At 46.6% G+C, this 25736-nt stretch overlaps 1 protein-coding gene across 1 annotated transcript in view; it reads left to right on the plus strand.

The window, feature by feature from the left end:
• RTN1 (reticulon 1) overlaps nt 1–25736 on the plus strand; it is a 115685-nt gene that overhangs the window by 54896 nt on the left and 35053 nt on the right. The window contains exons 2-3 of the mRNA XM_015631595.2: nt 10997–11734; nt 14777–15559. Coding sequence (XP_015487081.1) covers nt 10997–11734; nt 14777–15559 — 1521 coding nt within the window. The remainder of the gene's footprint in view (nt 1–10996; nt 11735–14776; nt 15560–25736) is intronic.

Here is a 25736-nt window from a genome sequence, read left to right on the forward strand (position 1 = left end):
TGGGTGAATCAGCACTATCTGCAGAGATGTCCTGTCCTGAACTTGTTCTGGAAGCTGCTTTCTCCTCAGCTGAAGTGGTGTACCTGGTGTGTCTGCTGGGATGGAGAGGTCCTTGTTGGTTGTCAGAGATGCAATTCTGACTGTTGTGTGGCTGCTTTCCAGAAGTAGCTCATGCCAGAACCTGAAGCAGGAGAACTGCCCTGGAGGTCACGTATTTACCCTGTCTCTTCAAGCAGGAGCACCTCCACTGATTGCATCTGAGAGCTCCTTCTGTAACCTGCACTTGCTCAGGATCTGAAACCTTCCTGGGCTGTGCAGGAAACAATTTCAGTGCCTTCTGCCTCCTCTAGTGCCAAGGCTGGGAGTCTTGGGTGTTCCACTGTGGAAAGGGACATTCTTTGGAGGCAAACAGACCTCCCTGTGACTGAAAATCTAAGTTTTTTCATTGCAGCTTTTCCTAGCAATGCTGCAGCAGGTGCAGATGGGGCAGCAGCACTGCCAGCACACGGATGGGATCAGGCAGAGCAATGCTGGCACCTGACCCAGCTCTGGTAAAGCTGCACCAGGTATCAGGACCTGTGTGATTATCCCCAGCCTTTCCCTCATGGAGCCAAACCCCAGCTGTGCTGCTGAGCACAGGGTAAGCTCCTGACAGGGAGGTTGGTCCTGACACTGCTGCCCCCCTCCTGCTTTAATAACACACCACAATTCCAGCAAATGGTTGGTTTGGACTGAGCCTGCTCTGCCACAGCCTCAAAAGCTTTCAGGAGTGCAGGCTCTGCTGTGCTTAACTCTGCAGAAAGCTGTGATTTAGCCACCAACCTCAGCTGTGGGAGCTGGGTCCCCCTGTGAGGAGGAAAGGAGCAGGAACATCTCCTGGGCTCTCAGGGAGGGCAACAGTCAAACTAGCTTTGAAATCTTAATTATGCCGTAATTATGAGCAGAGGTCAGAGTTTCTGGCTGCTTTCCTGAGTGGGTGAATAGTTTTGGTGTCATGTATTCAGAGGAAAGAGAGGGAAGGACTTGTATTGGCTCTTCTGTAAGGTGGAGTGAAGGGTGGGATGGGTCTAAAAAACATTGTCCAGGGGAGTGAGATGTCTGGGGAGGATTTTCCTGTCTCTGCTTGGAGTGAACTCATCTGTCACAGCAGAAGAGACACAGTGGCAGGTAAAGAAAGGAGAGACCTTGAAGGGAAGGACATTTCTAGCATTAGTTATAGCACACATGGCCCAATCCTCCTCAAGCAGAAGCTGGAGCCAGCAGGATGATGCTGATTTATGACTGCAGTGGCTCTGCCCCACATTCTGCACTACTTTGAGAGGTTTAACTTTTAATATACTTTGGAAAACTTTTTGATTGACTTTCAGGTGCATCCTTGGTGGCACCACCTTCTAGAAACAGAGAGAAATCATTTAATGTGCAAGGAAACCCCATTAGTGCTTGGATCAGAGTCTGCTGCCTCACCTGCCTCTGCAAAACCTCTCAATTTCTCCTTTATCTTCAAATATTTTCTGATATTCTGTATCCTGCTCGATGCTCTATTTTGTCCTAATGTTTATGCTGCTGCCTGTAAAGGTAGACACCAGGAGCCAGCACACCTGGTCCTCTGGCATTTCTGGAGCAGTCATGTTGAGGTGGGAAAACCTTGGATGGAAAGAGAGCTTGACGAGGATTTTTGATATTTTTCTGTGTCTGCCTGTGTCAGCCTGGCACTGCTGTGTCCTCTGTGACCCAGATTTCCCTGCTGTCCCCTGGGCATTAGATTTGATCCTGATTTATGGCCAGTAATGCCTTGTCTTCAGACTCTATTTGTTGGCTCCCAGGGCCTCGTACTTCCTCCCCTGGTGACAGTTTTATGCAGGTGTAGCTCTTGTACCTTTGGTGGAGTCACTCCTGATTTACCCCAGCCTGCAGTGCCTGACAGCTGGTTTTCTCCCTGAATTACTGTGCCTGACACATCACTGTAGGTGTTAGGCATTGTCACAAAATTAATTTTCCTCTCGAGAGCCCTCAGTGATTTCAGCTGAACCTCTTTGCAATTGTCACTCTGTCTCCCTGGAAGATTCATGCAGCTGGAGTGGCTTCAGCCTTGGGGGATGGGGAACCAAGTGCAAGACAGCCCTTTTTGCCTTTTCTTTCATTTTTTATTCATGGCTTTCCATGCAATTCCCACGATTTGTTGTGGTCAGGTATGAGTGGCATAGAGAGCACCCAGCAGTCCCTCCAGATGTGTATCAAATTTGTATTAAAATGCTTTTATTTCGGCAAAGCTCTTCTCCAGCACTGGGTTTTGCCTCCCTGTGGAAGATGCTGAAGTTGCAGGGCAGTGATTTCTGTCCCAGCTTTATCTCAGCATCAAAAGCAGTTGGCATTGGAATTTCTCCCTTTTCCAGGCTGGGTTGGAATCTGTAGCTCCAAGACTGGGGATTGACTTGGAGCAATCATGAAAAGCTGAATTTACAAGGAACTGGGACCCAGCAAAGGTGGGGCTGGATGGGCTGAAGGAGCCTGGGACAGGACATTGCAGGGATGGAATCTGGCCAGGAGAGAAGGTGGTTCTGCAAGGGAGGTTGGAGAACAACCTGGTCTGCTCTAGGGTGAGCAGCTGAATTTCCTGAATCATGCTGGAAATGGGATTTAGGTATTCTAAAACTCAAAAGATGGATGAGGCTTAGCCAAACACATCCAGATTTTGTGAGATGCTTTGGACTCTATTGCTCTAAAGGGAATTGGGTCCCATTTCAGGTAATGGAAAAGCATGATTTAGGTGCTAATTCACTTAGTGCTTGGAGTATTTTTGTCATGGAGCTCAGTGAAGTTTTACCATTCCAGAGGAAATGTGACTACAGTGAAATAAGAAAGAATTAATCTTATAAGTGGGCTTTAATTATCCTCAGGAAATTGCATTTGAAGGTATTTTAGGTAGTATCATGGTGTCATTGAAACCTATCAACCACTCATGTTACTATCACTGGAGTGAAAACCTTTTTACAAGAACCAGATTTTTAACTCACCAAATTATATATATATTTATTTTTTAATTTTTTAATAATGCTGCATGTATAGAACCATTTGCAAATTTCAAACCATTGCACGTTTCAAACCATTCTTGTGCTTTCTCAGGCTTCCTTTTATAATGCTCTGTATTTTTCACGCTGTCCAGAGTACTGTGGAGGGCTGTCACAGACCTTATGCCAGGGTTTTACTGCCAGGTCAAACTGGAGCTCCCTGAGACCATTTATTGAAGCAGAAATACCCGAGGGCACGTGGGGGTGGGGAGTGCTGAATCATTTTCGATGGGTTCGTTTTGCACACCCATGGTTGGCTTTGAGGCACCTGCTCAGCATCCCCTGCCAGATTCTGTGAGCCCTGGAGGTGCCCATGAGGATATTCAACATCACCAAGCCAAGCTCTGCTCCCCTGTATGACCTGGCTTGGTCTGGGGTGCACCATGACAGCCACAGGGGCTACTCAGCAGCAGCAAAAAGATGGACCCTGGTGTCTTTTCAGTGAGGCACTCACAGGGAAACAATAGCTGCTGTGGTACAGCACCTGTGGCCAAAAAAAGGATGCTGTTAATAACCTGCTGGGATGGAGTGGACCTTCTTAACCTTATTAAAAGCTCAGCAGGGTTTCCTACACATCCCTGTCACAGATGAGGCTGTAGCACCCCACAGCAGAGCCAGAACCTGATCCAGGCCTGCACAGCTGCTGGAAGAAACCAGAAGCTGGCTGGGGCAACAGGAAAATCCCCCAGGCAGGGCCTTAGGGAGAACCATAATGTGGTGATGACCTGCCCCCAGCTGCTGAGGGGAGTTTCTCAACCAGGCAAACTGATGCTCCCAAAAGTGTTAGGGCCTCTAATTGTTGGATGCTGAAAAGGATTTGTCCCCTGCTCCAGTCTCTAGGCGTACAAGAAAGTGGGAAATCGATAAAGGTTGTTGATCCTCAGCCATCAAGGTGTTTTGGGGGTTGGGATCCCAGCTGACCCCCATCCCCCATAGGTTTATCATGTGCAGGACTGAAATTGGGTATCCCTGCATCTGGAAGCTGCAATGCCTGTCTACAACAGACAGCTAAAGCTGTGGAAAAGTGATGCAGCTCCAGCTGGGAGGCTGTAGTAACTCATATCCTCTGCAGAATGACTTGGAGGAGAGGTTTTACATGCATCAAAGCTGATCATTAACTTGTTTGAATTTAGGACTCGCTTCCTTCTAGGGGGGAATGAATCAGAAGCCACTCCAATGAAATCAGTTGAGTAATCAGAGTGTCAGTAGGATTTAGCCTGTTTTTTCCACACTATCCTCTTGCCCTCCTACCCATGCAGGAGACAGCAGCTGCCTGGCAATGTTTGCTCTGGTTTCTGCAGGATCTGGAGGGGCAGGAGCAGTATCCTGCACAGCTGGGGCACTGAGTCCCTCCTGTCCCCGGGAGCACGGGCACAGCTGCTGGGGACAGCGGGGAGCAGCACTCCCTCTGCTCTGTGTTTCCCCAGCACATTCGGGACCACGCAGAGAGCCACGGGGAGGAATAATAGCACTGCTTCCCTCCGAACCAGTTTTTACACCCGGTTTTCCGTAGCATCTATTGTGCAAATGAATCCCCAAACGACTCTCGGGGTGTGGCAGTCCGTGTCTGCCAATTCGATTTCTGGGGATAAATCTTTGTTGCAGACAAAGATTATGAGAGTTCTGGAGGAAAAGTTGCCAACCTGTGAAGTGGGTTTGGGAATCCCGAGCTAAAACAAAGAGCACCATCTCCTGGCAGCTGGGAATAGCTGGCACCTCTTGCAGGGATGCTGCAGCTCTCCTGCGGGCTCTGTCCAGCCCAGAACATCTGGAGGTGGGACAGCTCAGGGCTGACAGCTGGCTCTGGCCACCGAGAAAGGCTAATCCAGGGCTCCCTGGGAGCTGATCCAGAGGTGTTATCCACAGCACAGCGATGCCTCTGCCTGGTGTGAGAGCTCTCAGCCATTTGGGTTTCAAGCTCTACTCGAGCTGACACAGTTGCTAAAGTACTTTGGAGTTTGGGGTTAGAAAATTCACACAGAAGGGTCTTGCAGAATGGAGAGCATGACTCCCAAGTGGAACACAAATATCCCTGAGGGTGGAGGATTCTTTTGAAGCAGTGTATGATTCAGGTTGGGGTTGAGAGATGCCTCTGCCACTCGTGCAGGCTGCCCTTGCCGCTGCCAGGAAGGCACCAGTCAAGGGCGTTCGGAAATCTGGAGCTTTCCTGAGGTTTGGGTTGAATTTGAAATCAAGCAGAGAGGGAAAAACAGCTTGGTCTGGATCCAAGAAAACGGTGTGCTTTGAATTTGGAGACAGACTTGGGACTGCTGGTCTGTCTGGGTATGGTAAAGAGGAGTGGAAAAGTGATGTTGAACTGAACACCTGCATAAAGATGTGCATGGATGCAGATGAGAATGCAGTAAGGCACTATCAGTTTTAAAAAGGAAAGTAACTGAGTTGGGGAGCTAAAAGGGCACAATGAGACATCATGTATCAGGGTCAAAAACCAGGAAAAGCTCTTTCCTTTTTTTCCCCTCCTTTTTTAAGTGTGAGGAATAAAAAGAAGCCTAGGTCAAGCAAAGGCTTTTTACTAGTGGCTGATGACAAAGTTGTAAATTTGGTACAGAAAAAAAGGCAGGACTGTTTAATAACTACTTTTGTTGTGCATTTGGAAGAAAGCAGGAAGGTACATTTTCCTAATGGTCATGGCTGAGTGATAAAAATGAGACTATATCTCTAATTGATTAATTGCTACAGGGATTGTTGAAATGGGACAAATCCTGGGTAGACATTGGAGAGAGCTGGGCAGACCCTGCTTCTGGGAGCTTTCATCCCTGCAGCACTGGGACAGCCAGTAATGACTCCTGAAGCTCAGTATCCAAAGCAAAAAGTCAGAGACAACTATTTAAAAGACTTACAGGAATTTGCTGGAAGCTGCTTGCTCCCACTCTTCTGCTTTTGTCTGAAAAGGTCACTGAAACCTTGATTCCTCCCATTGCAACTAAAAGGATTTTGTCTTCTCTGCACCGCTCCAGGCTGTAAAAACTGCATCACCTAATTAAAGATTAGTTCTCCCCTCTCTTCTTCTGAAAAACTATTAATTTTGAGCAGATCAGTGACACACAATAAATACAGAACCTTGCATTGAGGGGTTGCCATCTGTTTTGGGGAACTGAAATTTCAGGTCACAGAATCATGGAATGGTTTGACTTGAAAGGGACCATAAAGATCATCTTGTTCCAGCCCTCCTGCTATGGTCAGGGACACCAGGTCCCTCAAATGTCTGTCTGTCTGTGCCAGTGAAGATCACCAGAGCTGCATGTGAACCTTGCTAGGTTAACATGAAATAAGGTTATTTTATTGAAACTTGGGCACAATATTCTGAAGTGATCCATTTTAATAAGGCCAAGAGTACTCTAGTTGGGGGAAAAAAAGAATTAGTTTTATTTAAATCAGCTCTTTTTCTTGACTGTGATCCTCAGCTAACTTTTTGTTCCCTGTTCCAGTGTGTTGCAGCAGTGCAGCTTGCCTTGATCCAAATTGGTCTTCAGCTGCCCTTCTTAAATTAAGAGCTACTCTGCATGGAACCGATGATTTCTAAATTATTTCCTGTGTCAATTGCTAAATAGCTTTAAATCCAGTTCCGTAGGAGAGGATTTCTGGAGCATTCACTTATTCTGAGCAAACAAAACAGTCATTTTCCAATATTTATTTTTTTTTCCTTTGCAGTTGATGAAAACACATGTAACTTGCTGAGCATCTCAGCTGGGCTGGAGTGATTGAATCAGACCCATTAGTTCTTAGCTGGTGGCAGGAAGTGAAATTATTTCCCGAGGGCTCGTGTTACGAGGGAGCACAACTGCTGCTCTCAGGAGCTGAATAGCTTTCCTTCACCTGAATTGGCAGGCAAGTTTTTGGGCAGTTTTGAGTGAAATCCAGATTAAAAAAACCCCCAACCTTTGTAACAAGGGTAAATTCAGACCTGATACTGTCATCTGTTACCGGTGCTATTCAAAGCTTCTCCTTCCCACGGATATTGAACCAAATAAACTTCAAGTCAGAAAGGGCACTGCTTAATCACCAGGCTCTGAGTACACCATTCTTCAGCAAAAATCTGCTCAGCTATTATCAGTTTCCAAGTCTTTAATAGCCAATCTAATAGCTGAGAGATTCACACTTCCCAAATGAGAGGCAGTTTCAGCAATGGCTTTAAATCAATCCCAGTGGAAATGGGGAGTTACATTAAATCCTATTAATTAGGCAATTTCATTTGTCTTCAGTGCTTTTGACTCTGCTGTCGCCTTGAGAGTTGGGATCCCCATATGTCCTGTTAATGTGAACCCTCCCTTTGCTCACATACCCTGTAGTTCTCTATCCTCCTCAACCCCAGTAGGAAATGCATTTCCTGTTTTCATTTTTATTTGAAAAAACAAAAAGGTTTATGATGGGCAGTGATTCCATTCTAAATCAGCTCCTGTGTTAGCATCTGCTTACAGTACCGAGTTTGTACTATTTGAAATTGTGATTGTGCCAGTGACTATTTCAGGGTTATTTTTCTTTCTGCTGAGGAATAACCTAAAGAATGAGTTGGTATTTTCTCAACATCTCTTTTTCACCCTGGCTCTCCTGTGAGCTGCTCCTGTTATGAAGCACCTGACAGAAGTGCATTAGAAACCCTTTCACTGCTCTATTGATCAGCATTGCTAAGAGCTGCAAATGCTTGTGCATCTGGCTCCCATGTTCTGTGGACAAAGCACAAATGGAAGCTGGGAACAGCACCTGTGAATATTGCTTTGTGGTGGCTCCAATCTCCTTCCACTCTGTTTGCCCTCCCTCTCTCCTAGCAATAGTGGGGTGTTTGTAGGGATGGATTTTTGCCCTCTGATGATGATGTGACAGCTTATTCCTCACGAGCAGAAATTATTCCACAGCCATCTTGAGCTGTTCCACAGCCACTCCGAGTCAGTGGGACCTTTCTAGTGAATTCAGTGGGCTTTGGATCAGGTCCAGGAAGCACTGAGGAAGCATTTAATGAAAGAGCAGCCCTGAAACCCTGTGATTTAGACAGCACTCACCCAGCACAAATAGTAAATTACAAACAGCAGATACTGGCAGCAACAGGCATGAATAGTCTGTAGTCAGCAGTTCACAGACTGGAATATGTTGGCGTAAACAATGCATCAGATAATTCCAGCTAACCAACACATTTGTGAAAATCCAAGCCTGTTTATGGATAGTTTTCAAAAAGGCAAGTTCAGCAGGAAGAACACTTGCAAGGAATAAAACCATTCCCTTTCTGCTTACTGCTCATTTAGCAATGTGTTCTGGGTGTGAGCTGTCCTTGCAAGGCACTGGATGACCTCGGGTAGAATGTGGGTGTTGGGCAGCCCAGTTTATCCCTTATTCTGCTTTGGTTTTGCTGTGGTTTTCCACTTAGGCTTCATTCTCACGTAGCTTTGCTGCTGGGACAGAGCTTTTTGGAGCAGTGAGGATGGGAGCTGTCTGCAGCAAGTTACAAAAGCATCTTGCAGCCCTGAGTGAGCTGGCAGGAAAATAGATGATGAAATTTGGAGTAGGTGAAGGTAAAGGTGTGTAGATAGAGAGGAGGGATATAAGCCCCAATTTCACATCTCCACAGTGACCCTCAGCACCCTGAGGCAAGAGATGAGAAATGTTTCCATGGAAAGTTCTATGCAGTGCTACACAGCAGTGAGAACACCCAGCTGAAGGCTGGGAATGTCTGGGAATGGCTGATTTCCCACCTGCTGGCTGCAGCACCCCTTGCTCTGTGCTCTCCTGGGGCAAAGGCTGCCACAAATCCCTGGCTGAGGGGATGGAGCTGCTGGCAGCATGGTGTGTGCAGGAGCAGATTAGCAGGGAGGACTTCTGGGGAGCAGCAGCACCCAAAGCCAGGGAGGGTGGGGACACAGGAGCAGGTAGCACTTGTTATAAGTGCATATTGTATTATTGGCTTTTCACAAATATCATAATGAATATGTATAAGGTTAGAAAACTTTGTTGTACTAATGTAGTTTATTGATGTTATTGATGAAATTTAGAAATAGTGGTATAGTACTATATATGTTAGGCTATAACATGATATTAAAGCACAAACTACTTTTTGTTTCTATAACCCAGAGACTGAAAAGATAGTCAGAGACCCCCCCACCCTGCATTCTTAAGATTATCTTGTCCTCCAAGAGAAGAATTTATTATTGGAGGATATAAAACCCAGTGGCACCAAGGAGATTGATCTATTGGGAAAGGGGCAAGGTAAAAACTAAACAAAGGAACATCAAAAAACTTAAGAAGAACATATGAATATGTATGAGAATTTATGGATATGTAGTAGGGTTCTGTTTTTAAGGGACAATCCTTTGTTAGTAAGGTGTGATCTCTTGGCTGAATACAGAGACACCCAGCCATATCTGTATACTTTATTTTATTTTTATCTCCTAATTGGCTTTCTATTAAACGTTTAAATTCTATAAAAAACATGTGAACCTCATTTTTCACACACTGAAAAGCAAGCAGAGGCACTTTTGGCTTGTTTTTCTCCATATGCTACCAGGCTTCCCCTTGTAACAGGCAGGCCTTGTTGTTCCCAGGAAAAAGAGATTGCTTGTAAGACATCACAACACTGAACAATACAGAAATATGATGAGGAAAATGATCACTCTGCCTTTGTGCAGGGCTTGTGGGGTGTGTGTGTCAAATCCAGTGAGGTTGTACAGTAAAATAAAGCCTTCAGCTACAACTCTGAAGTACTACAGGGCAGAAAATGCTGCTTCAGGGTTTGCTAAATGAGCTGCACATGCCTGGTGCATGGAGGGTTGTGGGGAAAAGCATTTGTGGTGGTGTTTAGAGATGGTGTCATTCTCTGTGTGTGCAAGGAGGAAGGAAACACTCAAAAGCAAGTAGCTCAGGAGCTTCTGCATGGACATTTTCCAGCTTCTGGCTTTGCAGCTGCAGCAATGTCCCTCTATTATGATGAAGTCTGCACTGTGTGTAGTTGCCCTGGCATGCACGGAGCAGGTCGGGAGCCTCACATTCCTTGGAGGTGATGAGCAGAGGTCAGAGAAAGCCAGTCAGCCCCTGTGATGCTTCAGCACACGAGGGGTTAACAGGTTGCTCCCTCCCATAGGCACCAGATCCTACAGACATCGGCTTTGTTCCTCCTCATCTCTCCCACCTCCCTCCTGGGGGATCTCGTTGCTCCATCATCGAGCTGTGCTTTGTATGAATGCTGCAGAGGAAGAGTGGCCGCTGTTTCTAATTTAATTAGCATCATCCCCAGGAGCTGAGAGCGTGGCAGAGAGGGATTTAGAGGCAGTGCATGAAAATGATGCATGGGTTTAACCACTTTCATGCCAGCACCATTGCTAGATGATGCACAGAGGCTACAGCTTTCTCAACATGTGGACATCACTAAATGAGGGTGTTGAGTCTCTGCCTTGGTGTGTCACAAATTCAGGGTTGCTCTTAAGAGAAAATGTAATCTAAATCTGCTTGCCAACTTTCCCTCTCAATTTCTGTCCAGCAGAATTCTTTTCATAATAAAAAGTTTCCTTAGGATTAAATTCCTCCAGTTCTATGTACTTAAATACCGGTTTAGTATTGGATATTTGATTTATTTTAAGGATATTGGATGCTGAGCCCCTGGGTTGGATTGTGAGGGATGTTGTGAGGTTGCAATCACAGGAAGTTTTTACTCGCAGGCTGGGCAAACATTGGCCAGGAATGCTTAGTTACTGTCAGGATCCTTACAGCTATTTGAAGATGGAACAGCAGCTGGAAGCCTTGTGTGACAGATGTGCCACTATATTGCCCAAAGGTATAGAAACAGACAGTCCCCAAGAGCTTGCAAGCAAAGTCAAGTCTAGTTCACAGACCAAATCTAAACTCAGCAGGGGTGAGTGTGGCTCTGCAGCAAGCATGCAGGCCTTTGTGTCTTACTGTGCCTCTTTTTTGTGTGTTTGCTTCAGGTGTCACAGGCTCATCACATCTCTTTGACTACGGCTCCACTGCCAACGGAGGGGACAACTCCTTCTACACCTCCCTGATCTCCGATGTCCACTACACCACCCCGCGGGACTCCACCTATTTCACGGGCATCTACCAGCAGGAAAACACCCCCATTCCCTGTTCAGGCAGCACAGAGGGCTTTAATGCTCTGGGGCATCCTGTTCAAGATGTGACTGGGTTTGAGTCCCGTGGCTTGTTTAGCTCAGACTCGGGAATAGAGATGACTCCTGCAGAGTCTACTGAAGTCGACAAAACCTTAGCAGATCCCATGAAAGTAGAAGCTTACAAATACATGGACATGAGTAGATCAGAAGAAATAAAGTACCAAGAAAAACATGACTCTGACTCAGAAGATGAGAGCCCAGACCTTAGTGATAAGTACCGGGGAACACCCGCAGGGTCCAGCCACGTCACTGAACCTCCGCGGACGCCTTCAGAGAGCACAAAGGCAGCCAAGGAACAAGACCTGCTGGAAGACAGAAAGTCTGGGGGTCAGCACAGTCCCTCTGTGGCTACAACCCCCATCAAGATCACACTCACTGAGACAGAAAGCACCAAGGAATCTGCCAGCAAAGAGCCGAGCCCGACTCAGCCGGACACCGGCCTGAAGCCGAGCCATGAGGTGGTGCCAACGGTGACGGTGTCGGAGCCGGAGGATGACAGCCCAGGATCTGTCACACCACCCTCCTCTGGCACAGGTAATGCTGGTGTTGGTGCAGAGCACTGTGGGTTTTGCTATTCAAGAAGGGATTGCAATTGTACCCTACACAGTGGAGAACTACCATGGAATTTGGGGGTGAGTGCAATGGGGGGTGTGAGAGGGCACTGACAAGTCTCCATGGCCGGAGGTGTTTGTGCCCTGCTCTGGCACCAGTTTGTGTAGCCAAAGGGAAAGGAGGAGACAAACTGTGCTCCCCATCACAACACACTGCTCAGGATGGGCTGCCCTTGCTGTGTGGAAAGGGATCCAGGCCTGCTGAGCCCAGTCCTCAGGGATCTCTCCTGGAGGGGAAGCAGTGTGCCTGTGGCCATCACTGGGGTAACTTCATCTAAGCCGTGGTTTGAGCTGGATCCTGTTGGTTTGGGGGTCTCTTGGTCACCCTGATCTCTTGGTCTGCCCTAATTCCCCAAGAAAAATGAGGTGTATGGGATCAGGGAAATGCAACTGATTGAGTTTGTATTATTAAAATTTTAATGGCTGGCTTAACATCTCTTTGCCCCTGCAGAAATTAAGGTTAAATTGTTAAAAATCAGTGCTGTTTTCATGCCAAAGTGCTGCTTTTATAAAGTGCTGAGGAGGGAAATGCTGTCACCTCATTTAGAAAGGGGCCTGGAGGGACAAAGGGCCAGTCTTTCTAAAAGACTCCTGCTTTCTATTGGAGAGCACCAAAATCCTGTGTTTATATGTTTTCTTATTGTCTGATTACTGTGGTAGTGCATAATATCTATTCCTCATTTTCTCTACTATACACTGCCAAAGTATGAAAGCAGCAGAGTGTTTTGAAAAGGAATAAAATTCTGTGGCAGGAAACAGTTTTTTAGACTGAAAATTAAATTTGATTTGGATCAAAACCCTTTAATGGTGAACATTTGACAAAGAACATCCCCAAGCTGAAACTTCAATTGCTTCAATTTCATTTTGAAGAGTTTAAAAAAAGTAGAATTTCCTTAAAATGGCAGTCTGACACCCACACTAATACCTCCCCTTGGAGAAATATTTGGTTCCTGCAGAAAAGTGAGGGAGCATTTGTGCATTTCCACATAGGAAAAGGAGATAGAGTCCACCACAGCTCTGAATTTATTCTGCCTGCACCAGCCAGAAACTTTAATGAATAGACTTTAGAGCCACATTTTTCTTCTTTTATTTGACTGAGTGAAATCACACACTGCTTCCGAGACACGCCACTGTTCATCGATTTACACTTTTTGCTACAAGGTAATTAAGGATTTCAGGCACTGTTACTTATTCAGTCCCGGTGGCTGTTCCAGGCTGCCTTGGGGATACTCCATATCTGTATCCCATCAAAACTTCTTATCCATCGCATTAGGCACGGAAGAAGACATTTCTTTCTGGAGGCTGGCTCACAAGGGGTGTTTTCTCTGGATTTCCCCCCCCTTTCCTGTAGCTGGGAATGTTCCACTCCCAGACCCCACATTCATAAGTGATGAAGAAATTTAAAACCTGCCCTTGCTATTCCCACGCAGTGACCCAGCAAAGCCGTGGCTCCTAGATACCCCTCAAGCATTCTGGCAGAGCTGCCAGTCACCCCCTGCTTGGGCCAAGACTTTTTGAAAACATTTCGCTTTTAATCTCTGTCCCCCATCTTTCTGGAGAAGGAAGACACGGTCTGTCTCTGTGCTGGCGCTGAAAGGCCGTGGGTATTTATCCGCCTCCCAGTGCCAGAGGTAAATGTGACACCCTGCTGCCGGCCACAAAGGACTGTTTTATTCACAAGGTGAATGCCAGGGCTGGGAGTTACACACTGCCAGCACAGGGAGGAGCGGGGTGAAGCCCAGGGACAGCGCGTTGCTGCGCTACGAGGGCTGGAAGTCACATGCCTGTTTGGATTCGTGCCGGATTCAGTCCTGGCCCAGGGAGAAGATGCTCACATGCGGTGATGCAGGAGAGCAGCGCAGCTTCCTGCAGCCAGAGGAGGATGCACAAGCTCCCAGTGCAGCAGAAAATTCCCAGCATCCAGATAGGAGTGCGTTGTAACAGTGCCAGCACCTTAATCCTGCCTGCTGCCACAATCTGGGGTGCAGAAGAACTTTCTTGTGTCATCTGCAGGCACTGTCCTGTCATGGAGCTCTTCACCAGCATCTGCTGCAAGAAACTTGGGATTTATTTTCCTGGTGGCTCTCTTGATGCCTCACAACTTGCAATGCCACTTAACAACCCCATCACATTAATAGTGATTTTAAATTAGGTAATGAACACTCAGGATTCCAGAGGACAAATTTCCATGATGGCTGCTTCAGTGTGACTGGGAATTTGCAGTCAGAAAACGCAGACTAGGTTGTTAATCTTTTTGTTTTGTTTCAAATTTTTTGTTTCAAAATTTCAAATGAGACAGTCATTATTTTTTTAATATGGTTCATTATTATGTTAATATGGTTCTATGGTGATGTTAAGCATTACAGGAGAAAAAATTGGTTTCATTCTTGGGCCCAAGTGAGCTAAAAGCAAACAGAGAGAATTCGCCACCCACACCCTGAGAAAAAAACAACCCCCAAATAAATTTAAAAAAGAGATAAAAGTTTCTGATCTTAAATTTTCCACACCTGAAGGTTGAAGCTTGGCAAAACTGCAGGTAACTACACATGGGTTGCTAGGATCAGCAGAACCCATGATGATGTGGGAATTTGTCCCCAGAATAGATGAGTATCTCTTGGTGACAGTCTGATGCTGTCATGTGCATCCTCAGCCCATGTTCCTCTTGATTGAAGATTTTCCTGGTGAAAATCACGGTGTTGAGCCACTGGTCAAGCAGTGATCAGCATTGCCTGTACCTCAGCTTTTGATTCAGTAAGTGATGCTTCTTTTATAAGGAGTACCTGCATGGCAAATGCTGTATAAGGTCAAGCTGTTATTCCTGTTAGTCATCCCAGCCTGGGACACTCTGTGCTCCCAGCCAGGCTAGAGGACTACATGCTGAAATCTATTGTGTTTGCTCCCTAAATTTCTAGAAAATAAGATTAATAAATATTTTTTAAATTTTTTTTTTCCTCCTGTATGGCAGAACCGTCTGGCTCAGAGTCTCAGGGCAAAGGCAGCCTGTCGGAGGACGAACTCATCAGTGCCATCAAGGAAGCAAAGAGCTTTTCCTTCGAGCCCCCGGAGGCTCAGCGGCCGCCGGCAGCTCCGGCGGAGAAGAAGGAGCAGCGAGCCAAGCCCGGCCGCGCCGCCGCCTCCCCGCACGCCGACAACGAAGCCAGCAGCGCCGAGTCCGGCGATTCGGAGATCGAGCTGGTCTCGGAGGACCCCCTGGCTGCCGAGGAGGTGCTGCACTCCAACTACATGACCTTCAGCCACATCGGGGGGCCGCCCCCGTCGCCCGCCTCTCCCTCCATCCAGTACAGCATCCTGCGGGAGGAGCGGGAGGCGGAGCTCGACAGCGAGCTCATCATCGAGTCCTGCGATGCCTCCTCGGCCTCCGAGGAGAGCCCCAAGAGGGAGCAGGACTCCCCTCTGATGAAGCCCAAGGTCATGGACATTATCAAGGAGGAGAACAACTCGCGCACCGACGCCTCCGACTACGAGGCCAATAAAATGACGGAGAGCAGGATGAACAGGGAAAACCTGGCAGAGTCCTCGTCCTACCTGAAAAGCTCCTTTGTTGCACCAAAAATAGGCGCTGAGCCCCCGACCTCTGCCGTCAGCACCGAGGAGCTGAAAGAAAGAGTAATCCTGAAGAAACCCATTGAAGAAACTGTTGTTAACCAAAGTAAAGTGTCTTCCAAGGACTCGGGCAAAAAAAGTCCTTTGGCCTCGTTCCTACTGCCGTTTTTAAATAAGCAGAAAGGTAAATGCAGATGTTCTGTCGGTTTTTGCAGGCTGCTGAGAGGAGGGGGAGGGAGGGAGAAGTGCCTGTTCCTTGCAGGGGAGATGTCTGAAGTGCGGAGCAGGGGGAGCTGCTGGCACAGGATACCCTCAGGTGGAAGCTGGGCATGCCTGTGACATTCCACACATCAGCACTGACCTGCCCATCCTCAAAATAAATACCAGCAACAATAGTTTTTAGGCTTAAGCGTAGATACAGGATGGTGCAAGGACCCCAGCACCATAAAGCTGATTTGTGCATCTGGAGGGCAAAGAGCAGCAAATGAACATCTTACCTGTTAAATACTTCTTGCCTGGTCCCAGGGCAGGGGTGCAATCAGGGATGTGATCCTGCACCTCTCAGAAGTGTAAGGATAAAGATTTTCAGGATGCATTTATGAAAAAAAAAAATAAAAAGGAGAACATTTTGGAGGGGAAGAGGAGTTGGGTTTGGTGAGTCTGGGTGTTTCTGGAAGTGTTGAAGGCCAGGTTTGATGGGACTTTGAGCAATCTGGTCCAGTGGAAGGTGTCTCTGTGGATGTGGGGTTGGAACTGTGAAATATTTAAGGCCACTTCCAACCCAAACCAGTCAGTGATACTGAAGTTTAAACAAATCTCTCTCATGGTGGCTGACACCCTTCATTCTTAATAATGAGGATGCTTCCAGTGCAGGGAAGTGGGTGGCTCATCCCAGCTTTGCAGGACTTAGGGGACATCCTGTGTGCTCCTCTGAGATCCCCTTCCTTTACCCAGCAGTGTGAGGAGGAAGGGTAAGACACTTCTAGGTGAGCTTAAGTTGTCTCCCCATAGGATCTCTTCAAGGCAGTGCAGGACCAGCTGTGTCCAGGCTGGCTGTGCCAGGCACTGTGGTCTAACAGGACCCACCAAACTTTTGAGACAACTCCAGGTGTTAGTCTGAGCTGAACCCTGAGGATCAAGGGGCAGCACGTGGTCACTGCACTGCTGGGGTCCCTATAGCCTCTAGGGGGCTTGGGTCACAAACCACACACAAAAAAGTTATTCTTTACACGATGCCAGCTTTAAGTAGCATTTTGTGTGCCCTGGCTTTGTAGGCTGATGTGGGAGGGAGGGACACTGGCACTGCCCCACACCTGCCCTGCTGCCCCTCTGCCATCCCCCTGCCTGGGCTGGAAGGGCCCACATCTCTTGTCAGATGTGTTTTTGGAGCTCAAAGAACTGCTGCTTCCCTTCAAACAGCTGGAGAGATTGGAGGAGGGTAAGAATCCCCCTCACTCTACTTAATGAGCATCTTTTCCCTCTGTCCATATTTGTGCAGGTGTGTTCCAGAGATGAGGCAGGCATGTGTGAGTGGCACACTTAAAACCCATTTCCTGTGTGCTGTGAATCCAAGTGTTTCTGGTCAGGAAACAGCCTGAACTTGTGCTGAGATCTGCAGCACAAACAAAATATGTTAATACTGATTCTGGGTGGTAATGCACTAATGACATTAATAGTCTGAATAAGAAACATGATTATTGCTTGTAAGTGTGTTTTCCTGACAGACTCTCAGAGCTCCCAATGCCATGCTGTGCATCTCATCTCCCTCACAAACAGTCTGAGCTTAAACCATTTCTTTCCCACTTACCCAATTCCCATTTTTCAGGACTAGACAAGCCTCTGCCACAAATCCTACAAGTTGTAGGGCTGATTAAATTAACTTTAAACACTGCTCCTTCAGTTTAGCATTGGGTCTCTGCAATCCCAGTGTGTGTGTGTGTTGTTCTGGGCAGAACAATAACAATCTGGTCTTGGAATTTGGAAAATAGTTGGGGACTATCATGTGGACAGCTAGTGTTCTGTCCCTCTGGTTTGAGATTTCAGGATCTGTTACAATTTTTAGTACCCCTCAATCATATTCAGATTTTTTTGGCCTAAGTTTCATGACTCCCTTTATTTCTGTCATTGCCTAAAGTGAAGCTAACATACCTGTTCTCATATGGTGGTCAGAGAAAATCCCTGTGTACTTGAGCAGACTTTGCCCCTGTGTCCCTGTTTCCTTTCTTTATTTCCCTAGGACAGCAGAGGCAGGAACTTTTCCTCACAAGACAGCTAATTACTGCTTGGTGGTGCAAAGAGAACTAATTCAGTATGTGCTTTTTTGCTCTCAAGACACCCTGGTACCTAAGGCAAGGAAAACAAAAACATAGAGCCTCTTGAGAGTACTGTTGGTAAAACTTGTGTACCTTTTTTTAAAGCTTATTTCTAGATATGAGGAGGTGGGTTCAAGATAAGAAAGTCTGGATGATGGCAGGATTCAGTTTACAATGCCTTCTAGTCATGGGTGTGTTGCTATATTTGGGAAATATTTAAATTGTTATGTTAAATGTGGTATATGGGGCTCTCCTCTCCTGGGGAAGGACAGCTGGTCCCTCACTGGGAGAATCCACAGGAAATCCACAGGAAATCCACATGAATACCAGCACTTTATCAGTTCTCAGAGGTGAGCTGAGGGATGTGTTAACAGGCTTGGTGGAACCAGAGCATTCCCACGGGTCCAAGACACATTGTCTGGCAGGGAAATGATGTGGCAGAGCATGACTTTCTCAAGGACTGCTTTCATGGCACCAGCCTGAGGTCTTGGCAGAGCTTGACATCACAGCATCACATTTGTACCATGTGCCAATTCAGAGGCACCTGGCAGGCATTTGGCACAGGCCACACTCAGCCAAAGTGACGAAAACACAGCGAGAAGTGGCAGTGACACACGACAGAGGTGCAGCAGAGTGATGTCACCCAAAGCAGGAACAGTCATCATTTACTAATTAGGAGAATTATCTTAGTCATAGTTATGTATCATTAAGAGAATACTAACAAGATGCAACTAAGTACTTGTTAAATACAGAAATCAGAAGAACTTTGATTGTTTCTTATTTCTTGTTTATTCCACAAGATAAAATGAAGCTGTTCAACACACCTGCCTGTGTTTCTGACACCCTGCTGCAGATCTTTCTGTGGCCCTTGGCCAGCTCATAGCCAGGTGTATGTAATTTAAAACCAGTACCCCATCAGTTTCAATGTAAACCTTAACTATTTCAGAGTGTGGTACTGCAATCCCAGCAGGTCTTTTTTCACCCCTATCCGTAGCATTGATGTATTTTACATTGCTCATCAGAAGAGCTTGCTCTGAGCTGGTGAGACAAAAATTGGTTTTAGGTGCAGGAAAGGCATTGAAAGGCTGTGCAAAGGAAAAGCCCAGCATTCAACCTGACCCCAGGAACAGCCTTTCTGGTTGTGCTGCTGCCAGCCTGTGGGCTCTGGACCTCTCTGGTGTGTCTGCTGGGTGTGCAGACACCACAGCCATCCCCCTGAATAACAAGGTGGAGCACAGCAGTTGCATGCGTGGTTTGTACAGTGATGTCTGCTTAACATCTATTGCCATCCAGCGGCAATAGCAAAAATGGGCAGTGACTTCCCACCTCCATTTTACTGGAGCTGTCAGGATTTGATGGAGTGGAGCCCTTCCCACGCTGTTGATCACCAAGCAGCCTCTCCCCGCATGGTCGGAATGATGGCTTTGCTTGATGCACCCCTCGGGCTTTGGCCAGAGTTGTGCAGTTGTTCCCTGTGTTGGTGCTGCCAATTCCTGCAGAGCACAGAGGGGAGGGCAGAGCTGCAGACAAGCAGCTGCTGTTTGGCTGTTGCTGCCCTCACATCACTCCTGGCATCTCCTCCCAGGGGTGGGCACAGCCCTTACACAACAGGGCTTGGAGCATATCTGACTGTGACACTGCAGAAACTGGGCTGCCAGCTCAGTTTCTTCTTCCTTTTTATTCTTTTTTTTTAATTGTTATGTGCTGGACTTGCACATGGCTTGGGCATACAGGGAATTTCAGAAAAGACCTGCTGTTCTGGAAACATGAATCCTTTGACCCAGGGCATTTTACAAGAAGCCCAAAAAAACCCCTGGATCAATTCAAGCTGAGAAGGAGCTCTTTGGCTGAGTCCTTTCCTGTCTTGTCTTGTGGTGCCTTTTGGCCACTCTCTGCCAGGATGGCCTGGCTTACCTTGTGCTGGTGTCCCACAGCCTGAGGGCCTGGTCCTGGGAGGAGATCTCCCTTATGCTGGAGGATCATGTCTCTCCTCAGCCCCTCCTTCAGTGACAGTATTAAAAGATTCCTTCTTCTTGATCCATTTAATGAAATATGCAGCAGCCTGTCACCTTTCAGATCAGATGCCTGACCTCGGGATGGAAAAGAGATGTGGACATTTATAGTAATGGTTATTTTAATTTTCTTTTTGCTTTATGGCAGAATTTCACTTAAGAAAAGCCCAGGCCTGGGGCTGTGGGCTGTCACTCACAGGTTAGATGACACAATGGGCAGGACCCAGGCTCCAGGCAGCATCCTGCTGGACACACAGTCAAATAAAATTAATAGTTTCAAGTACATTGTTCTACAGCATAGTCCTGTGCCAACCTGCCATGAAGCATCTTGATTTTGATGTCTTATGAAAAGCTTTCACAGCACTACTCCAGTTAGTCCCCTGCAAATGTGTGTCCTCACCACACACCCTTGGTGGCTGCTCGGCCTCTAAGCACCCATGAGGGACACCAAGGTTCAGGACCACCCATCTCTGCATGGTATCCTGGTGTCTCTTAGGCAGTGTCACAAGCTGCAGTCAGGATCACTTCTGGGGTGACAGTGGCAAATGCCCTGGGTTGAAGAAGGTGTTTTCCCTCCTTCCTGGTGCCTCTTGTGCTGTCCCATGGTGTCCAGACCTATCCCACAGTGGACAAACACTAAGCAGTGTGGGCTTTTCCTCCATTTGGTGTCACAGAAAAAAGCTGATTATACAGAGTTTCTCAAGGAAATGATTTTCCAGCAGAGATCTGGGAAAGACCTGAATTTGTTTGGAATGTTTTTTGTTCAGCTAAACATTGTCTGCATTGAGTTAGCACATCCCTGCTGTTGGAGGAGCTGCTAGTGAGACATTTTTCCATGGGAAGGGGATGTTTGGTTGGGTGCTTTAGCAATCTGAGGCTTGTTTCTCATCTGCATGCTCTCACCAGGCTGGCTCTGCAGTCAGCAGCAAGCCAGGCCAAGGCTTAAGCATACGGTAATGTTAGTTTAATATTTTAGTGCCATCTGCTGAAAGTGCCTCCACACTCTGGCCCATCTGTTTTCTGTGCTTCAGTTTGCTTTTTATGGGGCTCCAGCAGCTTTGCATCCTTTGGAAAGCCCCTGCTTGGAAAAGGTGTAGGGGAGAGGGAAGTTCTGCCTGGGGGCGGAGTGTCTGCACCTTGTGATGCTGGAGGAGGAGTGGGATGAAAACCTGTCCAGAGAAGTAAACCTGTGAACCTAGTCCTGGTCTTGCCATGAAATCTTGGAGTAGCTTGGTGAACCTCTGTGGACTTTCCCCCCACACAGAAGGATTACGGTGGGAAGAGGCCTGTGGAGGCCGCTGGTCCAACCCCTTGCTCTCAAAGCAATTTGGTCAGGTGGCTTGGGGCCTTCTCTGCCATCTCTGTCATCTCTGGCCTCCTCTGCCATCTCTGTCCATCCTCTCAGCCAAGGCAGAGGTTTTGGGGAGCTGAGAGTTGGAGCCTGCAAGTCTGGGTCAGTCCGTGCTGACACTTTGGTGCCACTGTCTGCGGGCAGAGAGGGCTAAAGGAGAGATGCCACCCAATGCAGCTCAGACAGAGTGGGCTAGCAGGAGCTCCATGAGGTCCCAAAATCCCATCTCCTGGCCCACAGCCACGATTCCTGGTAGAACACTCTTAACAGATGTTTGTGACTCATTTGAAAGGCCTCTGTTGGCAGATCCTCCACTAGTTCCCAGGTGTGTCTCAAAAACTGTTAACACTCTTCCATCCTTCTTTACTTCAGGCTAAGCAGTTCTGGTTTCTTCATTTCTTTACCTCTGTGGTTATGTTTTTGAGCTTCCTGAGCTGTCTTGCTGCCTCTGTTCTTTCCTGCCATTGGGGCCCAGACATCACCTCCAGCCACCATGACTGGAGGAGTTTCCCCATAGCAGCACTGACTCTTCCCCTGCCCATGGAGGAGGAGAGAGAACTTCACAGGTACACATTTCTGCCTCACCTCCCCACTTCTGGCCATTTCATGTAGTTCAGCTGCCACCTGACAGGTTGTCACCCATCAAGCTGTGATAACTCAGCCAGAGCTGAGCTGGCAAAGCTGGAGATGTGCAGGCCATGGTGGTGGAAATGAGCAGCGTGAATGCCAAAGGGTCTGTGCTGTACAGGATTTGTCCTCCACTCCTTTACAGGGAGCAAGGACTGAGTTTGGCTCCTTCTGGCCTCAGGAGTGGTTGCAGTGTGACCTGTCCCCTCTGCAGAGGGGACACAGAGCTGAAAAATACACACGTGCTGACTTGGGACTTCTTCCTGGAGTCCTGGTTTGATGTGAGCATAGCAGAGTCCCCTAAGTGAGGAGTGGTCACTTACAGGAGATGCCTGCACCCTGGAAAGGATCAGAACAAAGCAAAGAACAGGGGATTTTCTCCCTGGATAACAGTTTGCTTGGGCAGTGGCTGGGATCAGTGGTGATTACTGCAATAATCCCTCTCACAGTGAGCACCATGTACATACACCAGAGCATGACCTTTATATGACTTTCAGAAATGTCTCAGTAAATCTCACCCCTTCATTCCACAACCTGTGCTATCCATAGCCTGAGTATTTGTCCTGCTTCACCTCTAGCATCTCTTTCCTTCCCTGATTTTTGTCTCTGTTGCTGAAAATTACTCCCCATCTGTTTGGTAAGGTCAAACTTTTAATGCATGTGTGTCAAAGCATCTTAAACACAGTGACTGGATGCTCAGAGGGGCTTTTAAAATTTGGTACAGCTCTAACGTGGGAGGATCACATGTCTTCTCCTGGGACTGCTGTCTACTCCACTGCCTGTGAGTGTTAAGTACTGAGCTATAAAAAATTATAGGCTTTATCCTTCCGCTTTTATATATCTCTCTTTTCAGAGCAAGGGACAGCCTCTGAAGAGCTGTCATCAGTGCCAGCTATCAGACAGAAGTGTACCTTTCTGACAGATATGACACACAATGGTGTTTACAAAATCTTCCTGCCAGATCAAGGTTACATAGTGACCAGTAGAAAAACAAACAAACAAACCCCAGAAAGCTACTTGTTTAACTCTATGCAGGGACCTGATGGTTGTGTCAAATGTTCAAGTGTCAGGGCCATGCACAGCAAAGTCCAGGCCAAGCACAGAGAGTTGGGAGGTGTCTGTGGACAAACAAGAACCTGCTAACAATAGGAATGGAGAGAAAATATGTGTTAATGTGCAAACATTTGTCTCTGTGAGTCCATAGCTTGCTATATCCATATCCATGTCTGTGTCCATGCCACACCAAGCTGAGCACCCAAAGCTGGCTCAGTTCTGCTCCTGGGAAAGGCTGCAAGGAGACAACTGCTCCTTTCATGAGTGATTTTTCTGTTAATTCAGGCATACCTCTAGTGCAGAATAACTCATAGTTTAAACAGATTTTAAAAGCCAAAATCTTGACACAGAGTCCCTTTTGGTGTCTCTTCATGTCAGGGATCAGTGGCTCAGCTTTCAGACAAGGCTGTGACACTGACAATCTCAGTGGCCAGATTTTGCAGATGCCTGGATGTATGGATGCTTTGCCTGCATATTCCAGCAGATTTGAGAGATGTCATGGACAGAGAATCATCTAGCACCTATGAGATAGCAATGATAGCTTTTCTATGGCTGACACAATATATAGTGAGAGGTGATGTTTACTCTGGGCACACAGAAACAGGAAAAAACCCAAACCCTAAGTCATAAATGATAAAGGGGTGAAAGCTATACAGCTTGTAAGGTTTTTTTTGTAAATCACATTAAAAGATCTTTCACAGAATCAGAGTGGTTTGGGTTGGAAGGGATCTTGAAGATCATCTTGTTCCACCCCCCTGCCAGGACAGGAACACCTTCCACTAGACCAGCTGGCCTTGAACACTTCCAGGGATGAAGCATCCATACCAAGTCAAGGTTTTAGCTCAGGAGGTGCTTAGGGAAGTTTATAAAATGGAATACAGACTAGGTGAAGGAAAAATCAAAATATATTTATTTTGCTAACACAGAATATTTTTCTCATGAATGCAGTTTTCTCATAATTTAGTGTTTTGCAGGGAATTCCTAGAATGTTTTGTTTTCTGATCTAGAAATGCTGCTTCTTAACCTCTGCAGTGCTCTGTGAGCTGGTGTTTTTTCACCAGTTTCATTGATTAATTAATTTGAAGTGTTTGGACTCATTTCAGGTCAGATTTAAATTTAAGATTAAGCTCCAGTGATACAAAATATACTTCTAGGTCTCAATGAGAGGTGGAATACAAATTTCTGAACCTGTTTCCTCAGATGTTCAACAGAATAATGACTTCCCTGAGTATTGCTATTTGTGTCTGGTAGATACCATGAAGTTAAAATTATTTTATTTGACTGTAGTGAAGGGTGGGCATGTGATAGATTTCCATTGGGAATAAAACCTGGAGGTGGGTATTGATTTTCCTGGTGTTTTTCCTTAGCTTCTGAGGGTGTACTGCTGATTGGGACATAATAGCTATATTGACTGAAAAGGGGATTTATTTTTTTGTTCTCCTAGGGGAGCTGCTGAGTTCATGTCAGTTCAGAACAATATAGAAATTAAGGGACATGCAATGATCCAACATTCAATCCAAGGGCTTGAATTCCCCCCTGAAGGAAGTGTCTCATGATCTTGTCACTAGCTCTTCATCTTACCTCGGTTACCACATTCCTTTGTTTTATTCCTCTGCAGTATATTTTTTTTCTAACTCTCTTGACCTTTACACAACCTGGGCAATTTAGTCTGCTATTTTTTTTCCAGGGAGATATCACAAATACCCTCTTTCCCCTCTGGCTCTGAGAGCAGCTTGGTGGTTTCATGGGAACTGTGGTGGTGAGAGGTCATTCTGGTGTTCTGGCTCTGCTGTGTTTCATTTGTGTGTGAAGAATACAAACAAGTGTGGAAAAAACCCTAATGCACATGGAAGATGGGTTGGTTTTGTTGCCAATAATCTCCTGTCCCCACCACAGGTCTGCCAGATGCAAGCCTGCTTGTGGTGGGGGTATGTGGGGATGTCAGGGTTGCTTCAATCAGCTGTAGAAATGAAGGTGAAGGTTTGTCTTTGGGTGGTGATGACCAATTTCACAAGTGCTCTGGGTCTGAGAGGGTCCAGCTGACCCTGATTTCTGAAAATTTGGGATACAAAGCTCCTTGCACTTCTGAAATAGGTGTTTCTCCACTCAAGATGGCTGAGCAACTGTTTCCTGCATGTTCAGGGCTCAGAAGAAACAAACCATGAAGGATTTGCAGCTACCTTACATAGAAGTGAATTTTTTGGGGGGGAAATCCCTGCCCAGGTGGGTTGCTTTGATGCCAGAACCTCTGGTTTTGGGGTTTATCTTCCTTGCAGCTTCTATCTGAGTCTATGCACTGAAAGCCCTTTGATATCACTTGCTCAGAGCAACCCTTTCCCAGCTGGTGCCATGAGATTTTATATGGAATTAGTCTTCCAATACTTTCCTGCAACACTTGAGCATCACTGGAAAAGATGTACAAGATTTCTCCCAGTTCATATCAAAATAATTCACAACTCAGTTCATGAGAGTGCAAGCTACAGCGAGAGGTGACCTCAGGAGTCCTCTGAGCTGGGGTAACTTGAGAGGCACTAAAAGGACACAGATAATCAGTATTACCTTTGCAAAAAAGCCATGTCTTAGAAAGGGAGATATAAGGCTTCCAAGGCAGCAAATTAAGCTTGCCTTAAGGATTTGTCATTAGATCATCCAGCCTGCCAGGTAGTGTAGGAATCTCAGTAAAAACTGTTCTCCTTCAAACTGGATCCTAAAAAATAATTTGTCAGGGAAACAGCTTTTGATGCTGCTACATCATCCATCTGGGATGAGAGCAACACATTTCATACAAATGAGAAAAAAGTAATTTTTTTTAATAGCTTCTTATCTTTTGAATAGAAGGTGCAATGAGACTGCAAAATTCAAGGGATAAAATTGATTCAGATTTCCAAGGTTTTGTATCAACATGGCCTGGCTGGTAGAAGCTCTCTGCCTTGCTTGGTGCTATTTGGGATCCACAGTGGTGCAAGATCAAAATCCAGCCTCTGACAATCCCAGAGACACTGTTTT

The sequence above is a fragment of the Parus major genome, chromosome 5 (assembly GCF_001522545.3).
Source record: "Parus major isolate Abel chromosome 5, Parus_major1.1, whole genome shotgun sequence".
NCBI lineage: Eukaryota > Metazoa > Chordata > Aves > Passeriformes > Paridae > Parus > Parus major.